General features: G+C 39.8%; 3 protein-coding genes across 4 annotated transcripts in view; 2 read left to right on the top strand and 1 right to left on the bottom strand.

Moving 5' to 3' along the window:
* Window positions 1–6: 6 nt before the first annotated feature.
* On the top strand, window positions 7–5,014 carry LOC105278211 (centromere protein I). The gene is made up of 14 exons (XM_011337110.3): window positions 7–335; window positions 460–585; window positions 697–846; window positions 948–1,036; window positions 1,234–1,364; window positions 1,442–1,622; window positions 1,694–1,806; window positions 1,923–2,278; window positions 2,340–2,446; window positions 2,622–2,813; window positions 2,904–3,028; window positions 3,100–3,217; window positions 3,305–3,475; window positions 3,690–5,014. The coding sequence occupies exons 1-14, from the start codon at window positions 281–283 to the stop codon at window positions 3,756–3,758; spliced, it is 1,983 nt and encodes a 660-aa protein (XP_011335412.1). The 5' UTR covers window positions 7–280; the 3' UTR covers window positions 3,759–5,014.
* Window positions 4,178–9,797, bottom strand: LOC105278209 (TATA box-binding protein-like protein 1). Its single transcript, XM_011337109.3, has 5 exons — window positions 9,634–9,797; window positions 7,891–8,196; window positions 7,527–7,777; window positions 7,235–7,329; window positions 4,178–7,019 (listed from the first exon to the last, which is right to left on the bottom strand). Exons 2-5 carry the CDS (start codon window positions 8,182–8,184, stop codon window positions 6,772–6,774), a joined length of 888 nt encoding a protein of 295 aa, XP_011335411.1. The 5' UTR covers window positions 8,185–8,196; window positions 9,634–9,797; the 3' UTR covers window positions 4,178–6,771.
* Window positions 9,798–15,064: 5,267 nt separating this feature from the next.
* The window catches only part of LOC105278467 (MAGUK p55 subfamily member 5), an 82,702-nt gene continuing 77,889 nt past the window's right edge, over window positions 15,065–19,877 (top strand). The window contains exons 1-3 of one of the 2 annotated variants that reach the window (XM_026973473.1): window positions 15,065–17,310; window positions 18,624–18,736; window positions 18,969–19,026. In XM_026973473.1, coding sequence (XP_026829274.1) covers window positions 17,247–17,310; window positions 18,624–18,736; window positions 18,969–19,026 — 235 coding nt within the window. In that variant the 5' untranslated portion in view covers window positions 15,065–17,246. The remainder of the gene's footprint in view (window positions 17,311–18,623; window positions 18,737–18,968; window positions 19,027–19,877) is intronic. The other variant, XM_026973474.1, reaches the window with a different exon arrangement.

Raw genomic sequence — 19,877 nt, 5'->3', positions numbered from 1 at the left:
AGTTAGTGAATTTGCTTGTTTTCATAATTTCCCCCTTGCGTTCTCCTAGTTTTTTCTCCTTTAATGAATTTGATATTGGTATGCATGACGCCTTTCGATGAACGCGTTATTCATACACTTCAATTTGAACTCGGTGATACCATGATGGATCGGTAGAATAATAGATCTGACGTTAAAATTGGAATCATTGTTTTTATCGAGTGTATTTGTACGTTTCGTTTTAAGTTTAAGTGTCCTGCTATTTCATGTGATACGGAGTTTTATTTGCAAACTTATCAGGATGACGGAGAGTGAAACAAGACAGGCATGCTTAAAGTTTATAAAAGCTGTTAAATGTAAGTAGTGAATTTAAAAATGCATCAGATTTTTTCTGAGGAGGTAGTTCTGCATAATTGCTCTATTTATTTATCACTATGTATGAGAGGAATCTTCACACATGTTATTATTTTCTTTTTGCAGTAAAAGGTGCAAGGTATAATGATTTTAGTACATCCAGCACTGTACTACAAGAGGAAGCTGCAACGAGAGGATTGGATGACGATGTTCTTAATCAGCTGACAAATGTTATTGTAGATATAGATTTACGTTAGTATTATTACACGAGATATCGTTATTGTGTAACAATAAGAGTAGTTGGTTCTCGTACATGAGTACATACATGTATGCCATGAAAGGTTTTGATATTTTTATGTTTAGCTGCAAGCAAGAGGGTACTCTTAGTGAGGTGTTTAATTCCAAGGTACAAAGTGCCTGAGAAGATAGTGAAATTAATAATCACTTGGTGTTTATCCTCGCTGAATGAGTTACCATTGACCGTATCCACAATCGTAGTTCAGTGGATCATGGGTAATATTATAATTATCTAGCAAAACTCTTTGCATTAAGTACACGTATATATACGCTATATATTATACATGATACGTAATAAACAATTGCTATTGCTGTAGGTTTATGCGACTACGAATTGGTAGATAGAAAAGTGATCAACTTGTATTACGATATCTTGTTTTATATAATGCTTAAGAAAGAAAAATTGGTAAAGTATATTTATTTTGCATAAATACAGTTTCTACGTTATTCAGTAAAAAAAATAATTGAAAGAAATATCAAATTAAAATTATATTCTTCAATATTGTAATATCGTGAAATACTATGCCTACTATTTGTTTGTAGAATACATTAAGTCTAGAAAATATTTCACGACGCAATAATATGTTAATGTAAATTGTATAGGAACGTTACATAGCACGCCTAATTTATGTGTTAACAAGGCCAGAGGATGTTTGTCGTAGAGATGTCTCGAGATTGCTGGCGCTTCAAAAAAATTACTCCAAACCTCCAACCCACATTACCGCATTACTTTGGTAAGCGTAATTCCGTTTAATAAAAACGTTTGCTTTTTTAATAAGATGTAATCGATTTAAAATACGTATTTTGATAGCTTGTTCAAGTCGTACAAGCCGGAATTGGTGCCCGAGAGAATACAATCGGTGAATATGGAAAGTGGGTGGAAACCAATTCCTGAATTTCTACGAATAGCATTAGAAGATGCTAGAGATCGTGCAAACATCCAGCAATCTCATCAGAACGGTCAAGCTCACTTTCATTGGAATGCAGTGCAGGTATAAAAAAAGATTCTTATAAATACATTATCTCTGGATAATTGATATGAAAATTTACATTATGCACGTAGAATATAAATGTCCAGAGGAGGAAAAAGGTGCTTTTACCATCCATTGGATATTTTCATATTGGCTCAAGTATTTTTAAAGACAAAGAGGCAAAGTCAATTTTTGATATAAGCAGGTAAGGGTAAAACATGTGAGATAACATTGGATACTCGCGTATTATTCATATATATATACACATTATTCATATATATATACACATACACTTTTGTATCACATCATCGCGCATTTCAGCACAGAGGAATTGGGAAAATATCATCAGACTATAGAGTTACCTTGCAATGCTGTTTCACTTTTGGCGAACATGGCTGGTTATCATCTCCTTACATACGCAGAGTTTCAGTATCAAAGTAGATTTTCGTACAATCTTTATAACACGCTCACGAGAGCGTTTATATTGGAGAATGGAAAGTTCTCTGAGGAGGAAATGGACAAATTCCTTACTATGACAGTTGAATTTTCTCGGTATATACAAGAGGGAATACTCGTAGTTAAGTTGTTCTTTGACGAATATCTGTATTATAATACCGGAGAACACTTACTGAAGCTGCTTGACTTGTTGCAATGGATGACTTCGATATCAGTAGCTGGTAAGTAACGGAAACGTTAGAGCTAACATCGTACAAGATATTACCTTTGTATTCGTTTCAGAATTACGCGAAAACATTCTGATACACGTGCAGAACATATTTGCCGAATCGAGCTTAGAAATGAAATGTGAAATAATTAAGTCACTGCGGAAGCTAATTACAAATTTGGTAAGGAATAACATAATCTTCTCAACCCCCGGATAATTAATTGCGAAGTTAGATATGTATTTCGTAACGTAACATTCAAATATATGATGCTTGGATTAGCGATTTGTATTTATCTTACTTGAAATGTGTAGCCCTTGTACAGCAGTGCAATAATTGCTTATCATTTGCTTACTAGTTTGTGAGACAAGGACTCGAAGAGCAATGCAAAAACACATCATCGTCCTTCTTACGACAAGGTCCACTAGAGAATTTAGCAGAAATTGTACCCACGCTCACGGCAATATCGGAAGATCTCATCACGTATGGGTTAAACGTACACAATTTTAATATTATATTATTATCGGAAGCTTTGGAATTTTACGAGCAAGTGCGTACAAAAATGGGATTATAAACAATTATGTGATATTTAGTAATTTGATTATCATTCTTTTTTGTTTTTTTTTTTCTTTCATCAAAGATCTGCACGTTGGAAAGTCTTAGCCATGTAGTCTGTTGGACGATATCACCAGCAGCAGTTATTTATGGAGCCTTTCTTACAAAAAGTTGCGCTATCTTATCAAGAGTTTGCAAGTTACTGTTAAGGTAACATTTGAGCATTTGATTTTGCTCGTTGTTGCTGGTATTTCATTCATCTGTAATAATAATTATTACAGATATCGTCACATGAGCCCACATTTACGGCAGATTTTGCCATCGGACATGTATCAAGAAAAGATTCACATTATATCTGTTTATGCGTATGATATTCACAAAGCATTATGGTACGATGAGGTACGTACAAATCTAGAGATTGAAAGATATATATTAAACCTATTTAGATAATGTAAATAGACGATAGTCAAAAGTTCGCGTAAATAGCCTTTTAGTGCACGAGAGGACGGCAAACTTCTGAGAAATCTTTCGAAGAGAGTAATCAGCGATTTGAAAGATTGCGATTTAGACTCTCTATTGAGTATTAGCAGCCATTACGCTATATTATCTTATAGATGTACAATAAATCATATGGGTTTAAATATAAATACCAAGGAGGTATGTATAATAGACATTTGATTACTATATATAAATCTTCAACTACTAAACATAAATATTGAGAATATAAAAGAAAGTTTAAAGTTCCAAATTTCCAGTGCATTACATATACTGCGAACATGAAAAAAATTAATTAAAGAAAGAATTAAAAAGAAAATATTTTGATAAGAAACACTGACTTTTATACGTACTGATAATTTTATTTACTTTCTAGGATGCTGCGGCTATGGCTGCATGTTATTATCCTGCAATAAACGAATTTCTTGCTGTGTTTCACACGTGACTTACCTTAAATTCTTGTAAAAAAAGGCATGCGCTTTATAATATGTACATACAATATTCTAATACGACATTAATTATTGCAAAGAAACTATATGTAAAGCAAAGTAAATTTTCACAATTCCTAATGCAGTCCGCATTTTTTAACGAAGTTATCTTGCAGTTATTTAAAATAAAAATTTCTTTAATATGTTCAAAAGTAAATAAATTACATTTTATCAATAATTATGCGTTTGCAGTATGTTTGCATAAAATCATTTGCGATTCAAGTTTTGAATTCTTTTGATGAAAAATCGATAAACACAAGCAACGAAAAGAGATTAATGGGGAAAACTTAGAGTTGTTTCTTTCTGTGTGTGTGTACGTGTTAATACAAAAGTTTGATGTAAAAGGAAACGGTTCCAAGATAATGTTGAAAATTAAATATATGATAGAATTTATTTTATCATTACATTTCGACGGTACGTATCTCTTATTATTCAACTTTTTTATACGTCTAACTTCTATATCGCTTTAACTCTTACGATTAATAATGCAAAGAATAGCACAGTATGTCCAATAATATAAACAAAATGTGCTAGTAGTATGTCACATACTCATAGTGGACCAAGTCTGACATTTTCCGATTGAATAAACTAAGGGCAGTGACTTTAGCTTAAATCTTAAGAAATTTGTTCAGTGTAAAAACAATGTATATACATTATGAAAATTATGAAACATTGCTTTAGAGCTGATTTCAACGAATGCATTACGTCATATGTATATGGCACGAACAGATTAATTACCACTTAATGTTTGCGTAACGTCGGCCATACCTAATCCGTATCCCAATATTATGTATGATGCATAACGAGATACATGTCGATGTTACTCTTTAGACTAAACTTTCTACATATTACTTAATGAATTACGCAAATCTCGGATAATTTTTCCGTGTATTTTCATAATTTTCAGAATATTGCTTTCGTCAGCTAATTGCGAACAGACTTTAATCGTGTACGAATATGTGAATAATCACAAAGCATGAGAAAGACGATAGTATTTTATACTGTACTCTCAGTAGAATGTTTTATACAATATTCGACATACATGTTTATAAAAACTGAATTTTAAAAAAATACAATTACATTGTAAACGGGTGTGTAAAAATATTTTCGCATGTTATTTAATTTCATGCCCACCTGACAGTGGGCATAAAGTTGCAACACGTTTAGATGATACTCTTAGATCTTCAAAAAATGAATAATAAATGAGAATGGCTTGATTCAGATGCGCTTATCTTCATAGATTACTGCAAATGATAAATAAATATAAGCTCTTACATGTATATAAATAACTAATACAAAAATGATCACTAAGTTCCTACAATGTATTCTGTCGTAATATTTGTGTCTTTGTGTGTTGCAGATTCTAGAATATGCACAACTCCAGTTATCATAAATTGAAAATAATTATCGCATTGAACATAATATATTTGTTTTCGCGTACGTTTAAATGTGCGATCTTAACAAGTTTTTAAAAACTTTTCCGCCTAACGCGCAACGCAATCAATTTCTGCAAAAGATAATTTTCTACACCGCTTTAAATTTGTCGCAATTTAGCTTTGTCCACTTATGATTAAATTTACGTAAATAATCACTACGTAATACGTGTTCTGAATTCATGAATACTGCAAACTAAACTACATATGTATATGTGTATGTGTGTGTGTGTGTGTAGTAGACATTCCTTGGAACAAAATTTCGCATAGCATTTACATCCACGAAAACAGCTCGCATTCATCTAAATAACGCAAGTGATCTCTCCTCTTGCCCACTTTATACAAAACTTGACGATATTTACACTATCGTCACACTTGTCGTATAACAATAAAGTACAGGATATGATAGTCTTGTCAAATAACAACAAGAAACATTTAAACAAAAAACGAGCTGTTGGCAGAATGAGAAATTACATTACTTGGCATGTATGATATTTTATAAAGAGTATAGAACCTAAAATATGATGCAAAAATAAATTTTCTGGAGAATAGAAAGAATTCCTGAAAAAACATGGAAATTACAAAAGTTCGAATAGTGAATTTATAAAATATTTCTGAATACACTTCAACCGATTATACGCTGAAGAAACTAATTATCTTAAAGTCGTCAGCTGTGTAACTGCCATCTTGATCACTTTGTCTTAAATTTTGAATATTTATCTTTGGCACAAGTACATTAGTTAAGCAAACCTAGTGATTATAATTACACATGAGAAATAATAAAAACAAAAACAAAAATGTACACGCTATAATTCGCAATACACTTACGACACTGAACGATATGCACTTATCCTTTTACCTAATTTTGCAACGAAAAACTGTTTTACTTGTTTGTCCAAAGAAGCATACGTACAAGTGTTCGTGTTAAAGAATTGCTCGAATATGCTAAGTTTTCTCAGAAAACAAAACAACAGAAAACGGAGGAATTAAAAAAAGTTGATCAATTTTATAATAAAAAAAATGTCTGTTGGCTATATTTCTATACATGCACATGTATATAGATGTGAAGATATACACCTGTATATGCCAAGTTATATATTTAAAGTATATAAATATATATGTATGTATGTATATATATATCTTCATATTTACATGTATTACACATTACATATATATTTATATTTCGTACTTTATATTGCTAATGAAAGTAACTATGCAGGATGTCATTTTTAGGATGACCGTCAGTCCATTTGATGTACTACACTTGATAATTATGCTTCTGTGTGTGTCTCTCTCTCTCTCGGTCTCTTTCTGTTTGTCCTGTACATGTGTAAGTGCATATACGCATTTATTTAATCTCTCCAACATTCACACACTTGTCCTTGCACTATGAAAACAAATTTATGCTTCACTTCACTTCACTTCACTTTCAGCAATAACATTTTTTGTACATATTACAGTATGTACCTATTACAGAAAGAACGAGATATGAATAACAGTTTCACGGTTAACAGTAGAGCCATAAAATAAAAACAAATCAGTCCCAACTGGCATCACTTTCTTCCTCGTCGAGCACATCCTCCTCCGCATCTTCGGAGACTATACTTTCGTACAAGAAATCTGGCTCATCTTCTAGGAACTCGTCCAGTTTCCGTTTGCCCGACCCCAACTTGCGTTTTTTCGCCGTTAACGCAAGTTCATCCTCCTTCGATCGTTCCTTGCGAAACTCGTAGACTAGTGGATAAATATATTCGATTGCTGCTTGGACGGCAGCAACATTCGGTGCTGCAACAACATTATATATCATTCATTATTATCTCTTGTCACCACACAGTCACAATCTCTTGTAAATCTTGTAATTATGTAATTACCCCATTATTTTACATGACTGCAATGATACACGGACTACGAGTCTTTTTAGTAGTAAAGAATATTTAAAAACCATAAGCGTGCGCGTCTGTCTCACTCTTATATATATATAACAAGACATGTACTTGTACCTGTTACAGTAACACTCCCCGTAGAAAATATCTTTAGAGTAGCTTTTGGTTCTCTTAACTTGTACGTGACGCCAGGATGCAATTCTGGTTCGTAACTGTAAAGAAAATGCAACAGATTTGTCTCTGATTATTGTACGATATAAATTTATCTGCAATCGTTAACGTTCGTGCATAAATATTAATCTAACGGTGTCAGATTCTATACTGAAATTGATCGAAGAAATCACGAGTTAATCAAATCACATGAAATGATTTTTAATAGGTATAAAATCACTCAAGTTCTTATACTTACTCTGCATTTTCTTTGTGACATATCGAAAATGACGTTATCTTGATAGCGAACGGCATACAACAAGTGCCCAATACGTTGACTACTCTATAATTATTAAACCTCACTTTGAAGCCAAGCTTTTGCAAGGAACGGGCGAATCTACGTGCTGCAATTTTCGCTTGAACTTCACTAGTTGCACCGGTACAAGTTACTTTTCCAGATGACCAGATAGACGCTGTGGTATATGGTCTCCTTAATTTCATCGTTATCATCTGGAAATCATCATATATATAAGTGAATCTTGTCACACATTTGCAGGCATCTTGCTACAAGCCAATAATAAATAACAAATCGTTACACAATAGCATACGAATGATCAACGTACTCCATTCTCTCGTCGATATTCGACGTTGGATCCATTAAGTGCTATCTCTCGCAGATTTAAATGACACCTTACGCTAAAGCTACAAACGACATTATTAATAACGATGTCGAGTTCGGGAGCTTCTTCGAGAGGTTCCGCAGGGTCCACGTAAGGTTGTAGCTGACCATCGAATAGTCTATCGTTCTTTTCTTCCGTACATGAGTCAGCATTGTCCAAATTGTTAACAGCTTCCACATGATTGAGTGATTTATTAGTTAACGGTTTCATCCCATTCTCTTGAATAGCAGTTGCCATAATATCATGCGCCTACAACAAATAAAATTCAAATTAAGACTTAGACTGTAATGTAACATTTTATTATATGCTTGGCGTGTACAATGTCTATTACGTAAATTGCTTAAATGTACACATACATGTGAAAACGATATGCAGAGAAAGTACAATCTGTTTTTTTTCAACAACTTATATAGTTTCATATTGAAAATGAATATCAAAAAGAGATAAATCACAGGTTGACGTTATTTTTAAATTAATAAAGCATTTAACGTAAATATCTGATATTTAAATATGATCTGTAAAATGTCAAGGATAAACTTGATTTAAGAGAAATCACACAAGTTTACCTTCAAGTATATCTTAACTAAGTAAACTTCTCGTGACGAGGTTTGCTCTCAACTTTATAGTTAACGCTTTATAGTAGCTTAAAAAGTGATACTAATTTCCCAATATATTCATATAAAAAAGGTCACGACAAATTTAAATCAGCAGTATTTTGCTTTCTTCTTCTCTTTACATATATTAATTAATTAATTAACGCAAAGCGTCCTTGCAAACGTTTATTCCCCTGAGAGAAACGTCCACGCCTTAAACTATTTTTAACAACTTTCAACTCACACACTTGTATATATTATAAATTCATAGTGGATGTTATAAGCATCGATATTGATTTCTTAAATGCAAAATGATACATAATGTGTTTAAGATGCAGTTTAAATAATACGTAACGTGTTTAAAAACTAAAGTAATAATAACCAATGATCAAGATACACGATAATCAAACGATAATGATGTCTGGAGACTATGTAGGATCTCTAAGAGTTCACCTTTACGGAAACTCTTCTATGCACGAGAACATGTAACACAAAAATTCTCTTAAATAATTGCCTTAGATAAAATTTCAATTATACCAGTTATCCGATATAATAATTACTAATTATTATAATTATCTCGGATACAAGACGATACTTGACACTTTCGAGTAAATTCTCGTAAACACGATGCGCACGATTGTCGCAGGCCGGCAGAATTTATCGCATCGCTCGTTTTAGCAATCGACATCCGCATTGCATTCGATAATGCACGAGCAAGTGAACGTAATACGAGGCAGACGCATACTCGATAACTCACAAACGGGAGAGGATGCACAAACCATGAGACAGTTGGGACGTAACGATAGGGCATGACGCTAGCTGCATCCGCACGTGAGGCACAATCACTTGTCCCTCGCAGACGAAAAAGCCGAACGTGCGGATTTAACATCCGAGATTTAAGATCTCCGTATTTTATTAGCGTGATATCGCATGGTACACGCGTACTGTAACCCCATCAATGTTTAAAAAAACAGCGCGAATTAACAACACTGGAAACGAGGAGAACGATCGCTACGATGCGTGCTTCTCACGTCCCACGACAAGATTGATATGCTTGCAGATTCGAGCGAAAAAGGATAAAGTTAATACTTACACGTGCGCAGTGCCAAGTGCCTTATTTCGTCTCAGATCAAAGGTAATTTCTTTGTTGACAAGTACAAGCGGAACGCGAAGTTAGCTCAATGTTCATTGCCATTGTTCTCAGCCATATTCGCTACACTTGCTAGACTGGCGACTACTGGCGATCAAGCGGACAACCGACGGTCTCGAAGCAATTCATTATACAAAGATGTCTGATGGTAACATCAAATAACTAGAAAACTCTAGAAGTCTCTAGAAAGTCTCTAGTTTGCTGTTATGGCTCATGCCCACAGGACGCGGTACGCGGCAATGTGGTAATGCGGCAACGCGGTAGCCAATCACCGTCTTGCATTTCTGGTAATACTAAATATATAACTTCCGTATTACCAGAATCCTTTGAATACAGAGTCCGGATATCTTGTAGACATTTTGCCATTGGTTCTCTGGCCCCTAGGGATACTAGGATACATTTATCTTTAGCGACCTCTCGAAACAAAATTGTAGGCACTTTGTCAACACACCTGAAAATATCGGTAACGTAAGTTACGATTTTAAATAAGAAAATTAATTGTAAAATTGTGTTAAAAGCGTTAAAAGTATACGATTCTTATAATATAATTATAGTTGAAAAATATTCAATTTATATGCATGCATGACACAAGTTATTAATTTTATTCTGAATGAAATCTACGGTTATACGCGCGAGCGCGATTATTTTCGGTATACATATAAGAGGATATACTGTAAACAAAAATCTTAAGATACATCACGCACTCAATTGCAAAGTGGAACTGGCGATTACTAATTCTAATTAATTATTGATCGCGTGCATTAGCATGGAATTATAAAATTTAATGAGGAACTGCAACTATATCCTTAAAACTATATCTTTAAAACAACCCAGATAGCCAAGTCTGCCGAAAGTAGATGATGCTAACTATCTGCTATCAACTATTGCCAGCCAAAAGACAACAAATTTGATACAGAAGTTGTTATTAACGATTAATTCGACAAATTGGTGCCAGAAATGTAACAGAGCTTGCTCACAAAATCTAAGAACAGATTGGCGGCAGAAACCGAGCAGAATCTGCAAACGTGGCTTGAAGTCGGATTGTCGACAGAAACCGAGCAAGATTTGCGCACGCGGAATCTAACGGCAGATTGGCAGCAGAAACCGAGCAAGATCTGCGCGCGCGGAATCTAACAGCAGATTGGCAGTAGAAACCGAACAGGATCTGCAGCTTTTGACAGTATTCAAATTTACACGGCTATGAATATGTGTTTTCGCTCCGCACCGCTATGCGGTGCACGCGTCGAGTTCTTGCTCGATGTTAAGATTTAGCCTAACAGTTATATAAGTTAATATACGCGCCTTGGCACGATAATATTAATTTTTCTGAAAATTTTTGCACTTGCGGCACAGAGGCTCCCATGGACAACGTCCATGTAGTTCACGCACGCCACAAGCAATCTGAAGTTCGAAAGCGAAATTCGGACTTCAGATTAGAATAAATTAATAATAAGAGAGATTATGCAACGAACTGTCAGAAAGACACATCAAGCCAAATGTACTTTAATTTAACAAACAAGCAAATGCGTTCTTTTAACAATTTATAGTGTGTTAAAAGTAAACACATGCTTTAATATATCGTAAATATGAATGGCCAAAAGCTGCAGATTCTGTTCGGTTTCTGCCGTCAATCTGCCGTCAAATGTTAACAGATCCTGCTCGGTTTCTGCCGCCAATCTGCTGTCAGAGTCTGTTAGCAGGCTCTGCTGGCAGATCACTACCCTAACGCGGACATAACGGATGCCAATTTGCTATCAACTTCTGCAGTAATCTGTTGCCAATCTGCTGGCAGATTGCACACATTTTGCTTACTGGGAAACAACTCATCAATTTTGAGATATCGCTTGAATGCTATATAAGACTGTTTAACTAGAACTCATGTTCAAACTTGATCCATGATCGCCTGCAGATTATATTACTAATCCGTATTCAAAGTTAAACGTTGCCGTCAATCACAGACAATAGGGCGACGTTGATATCGTGCATCGATACCGCGATAATGCAATTATATAAGACGGAAGCTAGGTAAAAGGCGATGCTAGAGGGAGAGAGAGAGAGAAGGAGAGAGAGCCAGTTACCAAAGTAACATCCTCTATATTGATCTTACGGTCTTGCAACTCTCTCTGTCGCGCTCACAGTTTGCACGCGTTTCTCACGTGCACCCGCAGGACCATACGAGAAGCTAGAGCTCTCTCTCTCTCCCCAAGGATATAAACGGTTATCAGTCCGTTTAAACGTAATATCTAACACACGAGCCAAATTGCCGCACTAAAACCTCTTTAAAAATTTCCTCGTCCCCAGGATATCCTTTAAATATTGCCGAGATCTTGACGTACGGATTACTTAGTTGTTCAGATTTATCTTGAATAAACAGAAACTTTACGCCTGAAGAAAGATTAAAACGATTGAAGTATGATTCTTTTTAACAAAAATAGGATTTACGTAACGTAATATATATAAATAAGTAGAAAGTTTTTAAAAATATGTTTCAATGAAGATATAGATATGTATTTTTTCAAACTTGTACGATCGATCGCTATGATAAATGGAATATCTGCCAAGTAAAACTTTCAGGAAGACACATTTTCTGCGAATTTCCTACTTCGTATACAAAGTGAGAACTAGGAAAGCGAAAGTAATATAAGTTTTCTATTCTTCCTTCCAACGTAGGAAGACGGTCCTTCGAGCATAGAATCCCCTTGTGTAAATATCTCAGAAATCCAATATTGTTCGGAAAATAATCTCATTTGTGAATTTAATATAAAATATTTGAATAATAAATTGTACAATTATCATACTTGGAAAAGTATTAATATTGATACATCTTGGATTTGGTAACTATAGTTTTATAACACGATAATAATTTCATCGATTATCTTCTATTCAGTTTCACGTCGTCCAAGTTTTTACATCATCTGCAAATTACTGTGAAAGTTCCAAAGAACTACTAAAATGACATACTTATCCATAAATTTTTAATCAGTTTGAAATAAGAATAAATTATAAAATAGCGGAAGAAGTAGTGCAGTTTCTCATTAAAACTTAAGAACAACTTTATGACGTAATAGCTCTTCATCCAATTTAAAGAAATCTTTCTTAAAAGTCATCAAAGAATCCGTAGTCACACACACACACACACATATACACACAGAAGAGCTGTCGATAAGCATTCTACGTTCTCTCGTTAATTTTCATCGTGCGATAGATATTGTAAGATGTGGAAAGATAGTCGAGACTGACAGGTCGTATAGAGGATCGGAATGAAAACAAGTTGATCACAACAGTAAGAGTATTGGCCGTACAGCCTAAGACCTAGGCGTGTGAACCAGGGATCCCGGAGAGTTCGAGTTCAAATCTAAGGCAGTCTCCTAGTTATTTTTCGCCTCTTACAATTCAGAAGTGGGATAAAATCCGCTACCCCTCGAAGACAGTTGAGATTCATCCACTACCCCTCGGAGAGGAGGGAGTTGAGAAGCAGCTGGCCGGTAGTGAAGCCTGAACATGGAGGTCGGGACGGACTCAGAAGAGTGAACCAACATGGAGATTGGGAAGGACACAGAGGAGTGAACCAACATGGAGGTTGGGAGGGACTCAGAGGAGTGAACCAACATGGAGGTTGGGAGGGACTCAGAAGAGTGAACCAAAAATGGAGGTTGGGAGGGACTCAAGTGGAGTGAACCGACGATTTGGAGACATTCGGGGACGAATGTAATGTCAGGCTGGCCGAGCTGTAAGATCTGGAAAGTAGTCGAGACTGACAGGTCGTATAGAGGATCGGAATGAAAACAAGTTGATCACAACAGTAGGAGTATTGACCGTACAGCCTAAGACCTAGGCGTGTGAACCAGGGATCCCGGAGAGTTCGAGTTCAAATCTAAGGCAGTCTCCTAGTTATTTTTCGCCTCTTACAATTCAGAAGTGGGATAAAATCCGCTACCCCTCGAAGACAGTTGAGATTCATCCACTACCCCTCGGAGAGGAGGGAGTTGAGAAGCAGCTGGCCGGTAGTGAAGCCTGAACATGGAGGTCGGGACGGACTCAGAAGAGTGAACCAACATGGAGATTGGGAAGGACTCAGAGGAGTGAACCAACATGGAGATTGGGAAGGACTCAGAGGAGTGAACCAACATGGAGGTTGGGAGGGACTCAGAAGAGTGAACCAAAAATGGAGGTTGGGAGGGACTCAAGTGGAGTGAACCGACGATTTGGAGACATTCGGGGACGAATGTAATGTCAGGCTGGCCGAGCTGTAAGATCTGGAAAGTAGTCGAGACTGACAGGTCGTATAGAGGATCGGAATGAAAACAAGTTGATCACAACAGTAGGAGTATTGACCGTACAGCCTAAGACCTAGGCGTGTGAACCAGGGATCCCGGAGAGTTCGAGTTCAAATCTACGGCAGTCTCCTAGTTATTTTTCGCCTCTTACAATTCAGAAGTGGGATAAAATCCGCTACCCCTCGAAGACAGTTGAGATTCATCCACTACCCCTCGGAGAGGAGGGAGTTGAGAAGCAGCTGGCCGGTAGTGAAGCCTGAACATGGAGGTCGGGACGGACTCAGAAGAGTGAACCAACATGGAGATTGGGAAGGACACAGAGGAGTGAACCAACATGGAGGTTGGGAGGGACTCAGAGGAGTGAACCAACATGGAGGTTGGGAGGGACTCAGAAAAGTGAACCAAAAATGGAGGTTGGGAGGGACTCAAGTGGAGTGAACCGACGATTTGGAGACATTCGGGGACGAATGTAATGTCAGGCTGGCCGAGCTGTAAGATCTGGAAAGTAGTCGAGACTGACAGGTCGTATAGAGGATCGGAATGAAAACAAATTGATCACAACAGTAGGAGTATTGACCGTACAGCCTAAGACCTAGGCGTGTGAACCAGGGATCCCGGAGAGTTCGAGTTCAAATCTAAGGCAGTCTCCTAGTTATTTTTCGCCTCTTACAATATCGTTAGAGACGACTGCAGAGTTGCCCGCGGTAATATAGAATTTTATAGAATGCGTCCTCCACCCTTGTCGTTCCACTGTAAGGAAAGCCAATGACAATCACGAGGAATCTTCCTGATAAAAACGCTTCCTGCGTTTCTTCAGTAGCCGAATTACTGCAGTGATTGCAATGATTGCTGAAAGCTACCTTCGTCGGCGCAACTGGGGAGAGCACACGGAGCGCTCCCTGTTTCTCGGCACCCCTAAACATCTGCGTGCATCGGATTTGTTGGCGGTGGGTACGGCGTGAAGGTTGTGCGGCGTACGAGGGCTCGAAAGTCGAAGACCGGGGGTTGCCGCCAACGGGACGGCGCCGGCGCGGACGTACCGCCGCCGCTTCGTGGCGAGGGCTGGAGGCGGCGCTCCAACGGCGGAGAGAGAGCGGTGTCAGCAGGGCTGCCGCCGCTGTCGGTCAACGCACACGCACACGGATTCACACCCATCGCTGCGGGTCGTTCCGTTTTCCCGAGGTCGGACTCGATATCGCCCGTGAGATAGAGAACGCGAACCTCCGCCCTCCCGCCCGCCTCGCGGTTCCAGCGGTTAGTCGACTCGCGATTCGGCCGGGGGTTGACGTCGTGCCGCTCCCGAGGTGCACCGTGCGACCGAGGATTAGGGTGGAGGTTGCGCGCCGTCGTGACGGAGGAAGGTGAGAAATAGAGCGGTGTCATAACCCGGGATCGACTCTGTGAATCGAAGGGGTCATCGTTGAAGATCAGCCAGTGCAAAAGTGAGAACTTTGAGCGGAGAAATCGCCCTTTGACGCTCGAAGAAGGAAACTGTGATCAACGAGATCCCGGGAACTTGTGAACGCTGATTCCGTGAGACTTCCGTGCGGGAAGGGTGAAAGACACGAGTGCTCGAGGGGAAGAAGGATCTTGTGTCACTCCCGCGAAGTTTCCAACAGGGCGAGGAGCGCCAGGAGGTCGGGGACATGTCGATAACGCGGCGATGTTGATCGCGGGATCCTCGCGCGAGCTCGGTGCATCGGCTTCGATCCTCGCCCTCATGCGTGTGTCGCTGCCACCGCTGCGTTGCCGTCGTGTGGAGCGCGACACGAGGAACTTGCTGTTACTGTCGTCAGCGTGATCGGCTCGTTCGCGCACGTACATCGTCCGGAAGGATACACAAGTAGCAGGAACAAGAGGATGAGTGACTGACTGACGGGGAAAGGAGATCCGCGGAATATATTATCGTGTAATCAATGCTCCTGCGGGTAAATCCGTTCAAGCGAGCGAGCGCGTAACAAGCGCGTAAACATCGATACGCATCGCGGCAGAGAGAGAAAGAGAGAGAGTGTGTGTGTGTGTGTGTGTGTGTGTGTGTGTGTGAGAGGGAGAGGGAGAAAGGGTGGTCGCAATTGCGTAAGAGAACGCGACAGTTGCACACGATGATCCCGATCGGAGAACTGTTCCATGCGAGGCCCGCGACACCGTGCTCGATCCCGAACACGCTAATAGCAGCCCGATGCCCCGTAACGATCGTCGACGTGCGGCCGCACGGAGGGTGGTAGCGCCAAAGCGCGCAGCGGGATCGCGAGAGCAGCAGCTGGTCGGAGCTAGTGCGCGCTTCCGGCGCCGTGCACCACCGCCGTGCGGGGCCGATGCGGTGGATGCGACAGGACGATGACGATGGCCGGCGGTATGAGCACGGAAGCGGCGCACGAAGTGTCAGTCGAAGCGGTGATCAATAAGGCATCCCAGCTCGCCGTAGGATTGTGAACCGGCGATCGCTATTCCTCACGCAGCGACTCGCGAAGCACGTCGCCGTAAGGATGTAGGGGGGCCCGCGCTATCGGGCCCCGTGGAGGCGCCGCTTCGTTTCCTATCGCTGCCCTCGTGACGATGGACCGCGAGGACGATCTAACGACGATCTAACGACAAGGTGCTCGAGGAGCGTGACCTCGCGAAAAGCAGAGACAAAACGCAAACGGGATGAGGTTTCGCGATCGTAAAGATAATTATGTGTTCCTCGGTCCACCTCTTAGGTGGCATCTCGTTCTCGAGCGTGTTTCGCCGTAGTTCTCGTCAGAATAGCGGCTTCCTTACGCCACCCCCGCGTGGAGCACAGATGCCTTAGTGTCCGTTTAAGGGTGGGAGAGTCTCGAGTCCCCGATTGAGTTCCCGAGATCGGCGATCTCGAGGGTCCCGCGGCATAACCGGGAGTGCGGTAACGCGTCAGCGGCGCCGTTAAATGTACGTTACGGTAAAAGCATTCTGAAGTGCGGAAGAAAGAGGGGGGAGGGGCCAAGCGCGAGAGCAAGTGCACCGGGGAGAAAAGTGCGTTTCGCGTCGCGAAAAATATAATCGCCGTTATATAGCGGTCGCGAAGTAGGTCACGGGGTCGATACTAGAATGAAGTGAAGATGCAAGAGGAAACTGGGAAAATGGCACGTGCTAACGACGTTAATAACGGCGGACCGATTTTTCGGGGCGGACCCGCCGTAGTGCGAAGTAATTAGTGATTTACCGTGCACGCTGCGCTCGCGCGCGCGGAGAGTGCCGCGCGAGGTAATCTAATAGCGGACTACCCCTCCGTACACGTATGAAGGATAATTACTAGCGAAAATGGTCGATCTAGGAGGATACATTATTATATTGACCAACGACGACGGCAAGATCAAGCTGTACGGTACGTAATGATTGCGCGTGCACAAATTGCACAAATGACGCCAATTATTCGCCAAGCAAATATTCTGCCAATAATTGTGCTCGTTTATAATTTTAATTGTAATAAATTCGTAGAGTTATATACTTGCGTGCTTCGCATTTCGCGGTTCACGCACTCTCAACGTTATTTTTCTGTCGCGTTATCTCGGTACTTTATGGCATTTTGATGCTTAGCCTGAGGGATGCGTCTCTTATCCGCGCAATGCGCGACACAGTTTGTCGGGTATTTGTCGAGCGACCGCATCGTTCGGGATTGCTTTTCAGATATGATTATCCTTGGAATTGTTATCTCGTGTGTTTTCTTGATGCACGGGAATCTAAATGAAAAATCTCTCCCCGTTAGAGCATTAATTGTACGCATTGCACGCGCACGTCGAAGCTTTCGGAAATGGAGAATGTGCGATGGACGGATTTCCGATTTACACGACACGTTACAGTAATGCACGACGATTTACATGGAGGACGCGTTTCGCGACGTGTTATTTATAGACTGACCTTTATGTTTACTTATCGTAACGCGCGCTCCATCACCCGAGGGTGGTCTTGCTTATTTTATGTTTAACTCCTACCGCCCCATTCATTCCTGTTACATTTTTTTGAAAGATTACAACTTTTCGTGAGTGCAATGGTATCACGCAGGCATCGTTGTACGATTTTGTAAATTTGCAAAAATATATTTCTATGTCAGTAATCATCGGTGAAACTATTTACGCAATATAAAATACGGCGAGCATTGTTTTTTACTGAAATGTTAAAATACGCAAGAAAACTTGAATAAGAACGTTTATTTTAGATTAGAGTTCAAACGGGTCAGTTGTGACTCAAGTTTCTCCTAACGTTTAATTAATTTCGTCAAGAGAAAGCGACTTTCTGCAGTATTCCGAATTCTGAAGCATTTTAAAAGAATGCGATCACCTTTACAGTCCGTTTACGACGCACGATGCCCCCTAAATCGATCGTGCTCATTAGGAAATACGTCCTCGTTTACGAAACAGATTACGTATTACGTTCACGCATGCTTAAGCAGTGATTTGTGTAGGTTTTAATGGCTCGTTTCATACGGATGTCAAATGCACCGTCGCGCATTCGGCAACGCGCCGGAATACATTTAAAATAAAATATATTTAAACCGAAATATACTTAAAATAAAGTGCCACGATCTCTACGTGCGTGCAAAACGTATGAGAATTATTCATTGCAACTTTTTCTACTTAATATTAAGTATTTCGCTAAATGAATTTGAAAACTGCAGCGGAGTTATGTCTGTTTATACAGGATCGTCGGCCGATAACGCGGACACCCTGGAAGTGGGCGATGAAATTTTAGAAGTGAACGGTCGCACCTTGGAAAATGCAACTCATAATGAAGTCATTCAATACATATATGAGGTAATTGCATTAAAATATTTATCACGATGCTATATAGACTGTATTACTCGTGGGTCTGGAATCTTTCGTCGTACTTCAATTTCTTTTTAACACGAACCACCAATTCGCATAGCGACAACAATGTGACTAATGAAAAAATAACTGAGATAAAAAAATCTATGCGTAATCTAAGCATAATATTTTTATATCTGCCCGGCCAGTAATTCAGATAATCTTTATTTTATATTTTAAGTGCATCAAGTCTCGGACAATATCTCTGCGCGTTCGGAGGCGGAGCAGAAACAAGATGGGTGAGTCGATTCGTTTACACATTTCCACCTGCAATTAGTAATTACGTTATTTACGCCCATCGTCAAAGTTGAAAGAGCAGAAGTAAGCGAGGCGTCGAAGAGAGATTAACAAAGATGCATGTAATTCTGAATGAGATTGCCCATCGGCTCTCGAATTGCAAATAAATAATTAGCACAATAATCGAGAGTTTAGAAAGAAGCACGAGAATTCAAGACGACCTAGAGTCGTAAACGTAGCTAAAAGTAGCTATTTGGAGCGAGCCACCTTTCACGTGAATCCAACTACGTTCTCGTCATTTCAAACGCTCTGGTTCTGCTGTTATTCTTTGAACAGGTGCTTTTCAAGCAAATGGGAGAGACATACCGTCGCGCGGCCGGACGGTATCGTTGCTTCGTCGTCGGGAAACCGTTCCCAGCAAACGCGGACGAATTTCAACGCACGCGGTTACAGCTATGGTCGATTAATGCCCAGTTCCATCAACGTCGCTTAACTTTAACCGTAGCTTAACTCACTCTTCGTCTCTTTTTAATGTGTCTCCTAGAAAGAGACGAGGAGTGAGTTAAGCTATGGTCGAAGTTAAGTGACGATGATGTAACTGGGCCTAAGCGACCTTGTCCCCCTTGAGTTGTTGTCCGTCAGAGAAAGAACGCGGGGCGTTCAAACACCGCGCACACGACAGAGTCGACGAACGAGAACGAGATTTGCTCGTGGATAAGCGGATGCAACGGTTGCGGAGATATCCAGCCGGAAATGATATCGGCACGTTACCGCGCCGGGCACCGTTTTCCATGAATAATGCTCGATATTCCTCCGTTAGCATTTGACGTTTCTAATGTGTCGACTCTCCGAG

The sequence above is a fragment of the Ooceraea biroi genome, chromosome 10, assembly GCF_003672135.1.
Source record: "Ooceraea biroi isolate clonal line C1 chromosome 10, Obir_v5.4, whole genome shotgun sequence".
Classification (NCBI taxonomy): Eukaryota; Metazoa; Arthropoda; class Insecta; order Hymenoptera; family Formicidae; genus Ooceraea; species Ooceraea biroi.
Note: the sequence above shows the minus strand (reverse complement) of the source record. Positions and strands in the feature narration are given on the sequence as shown.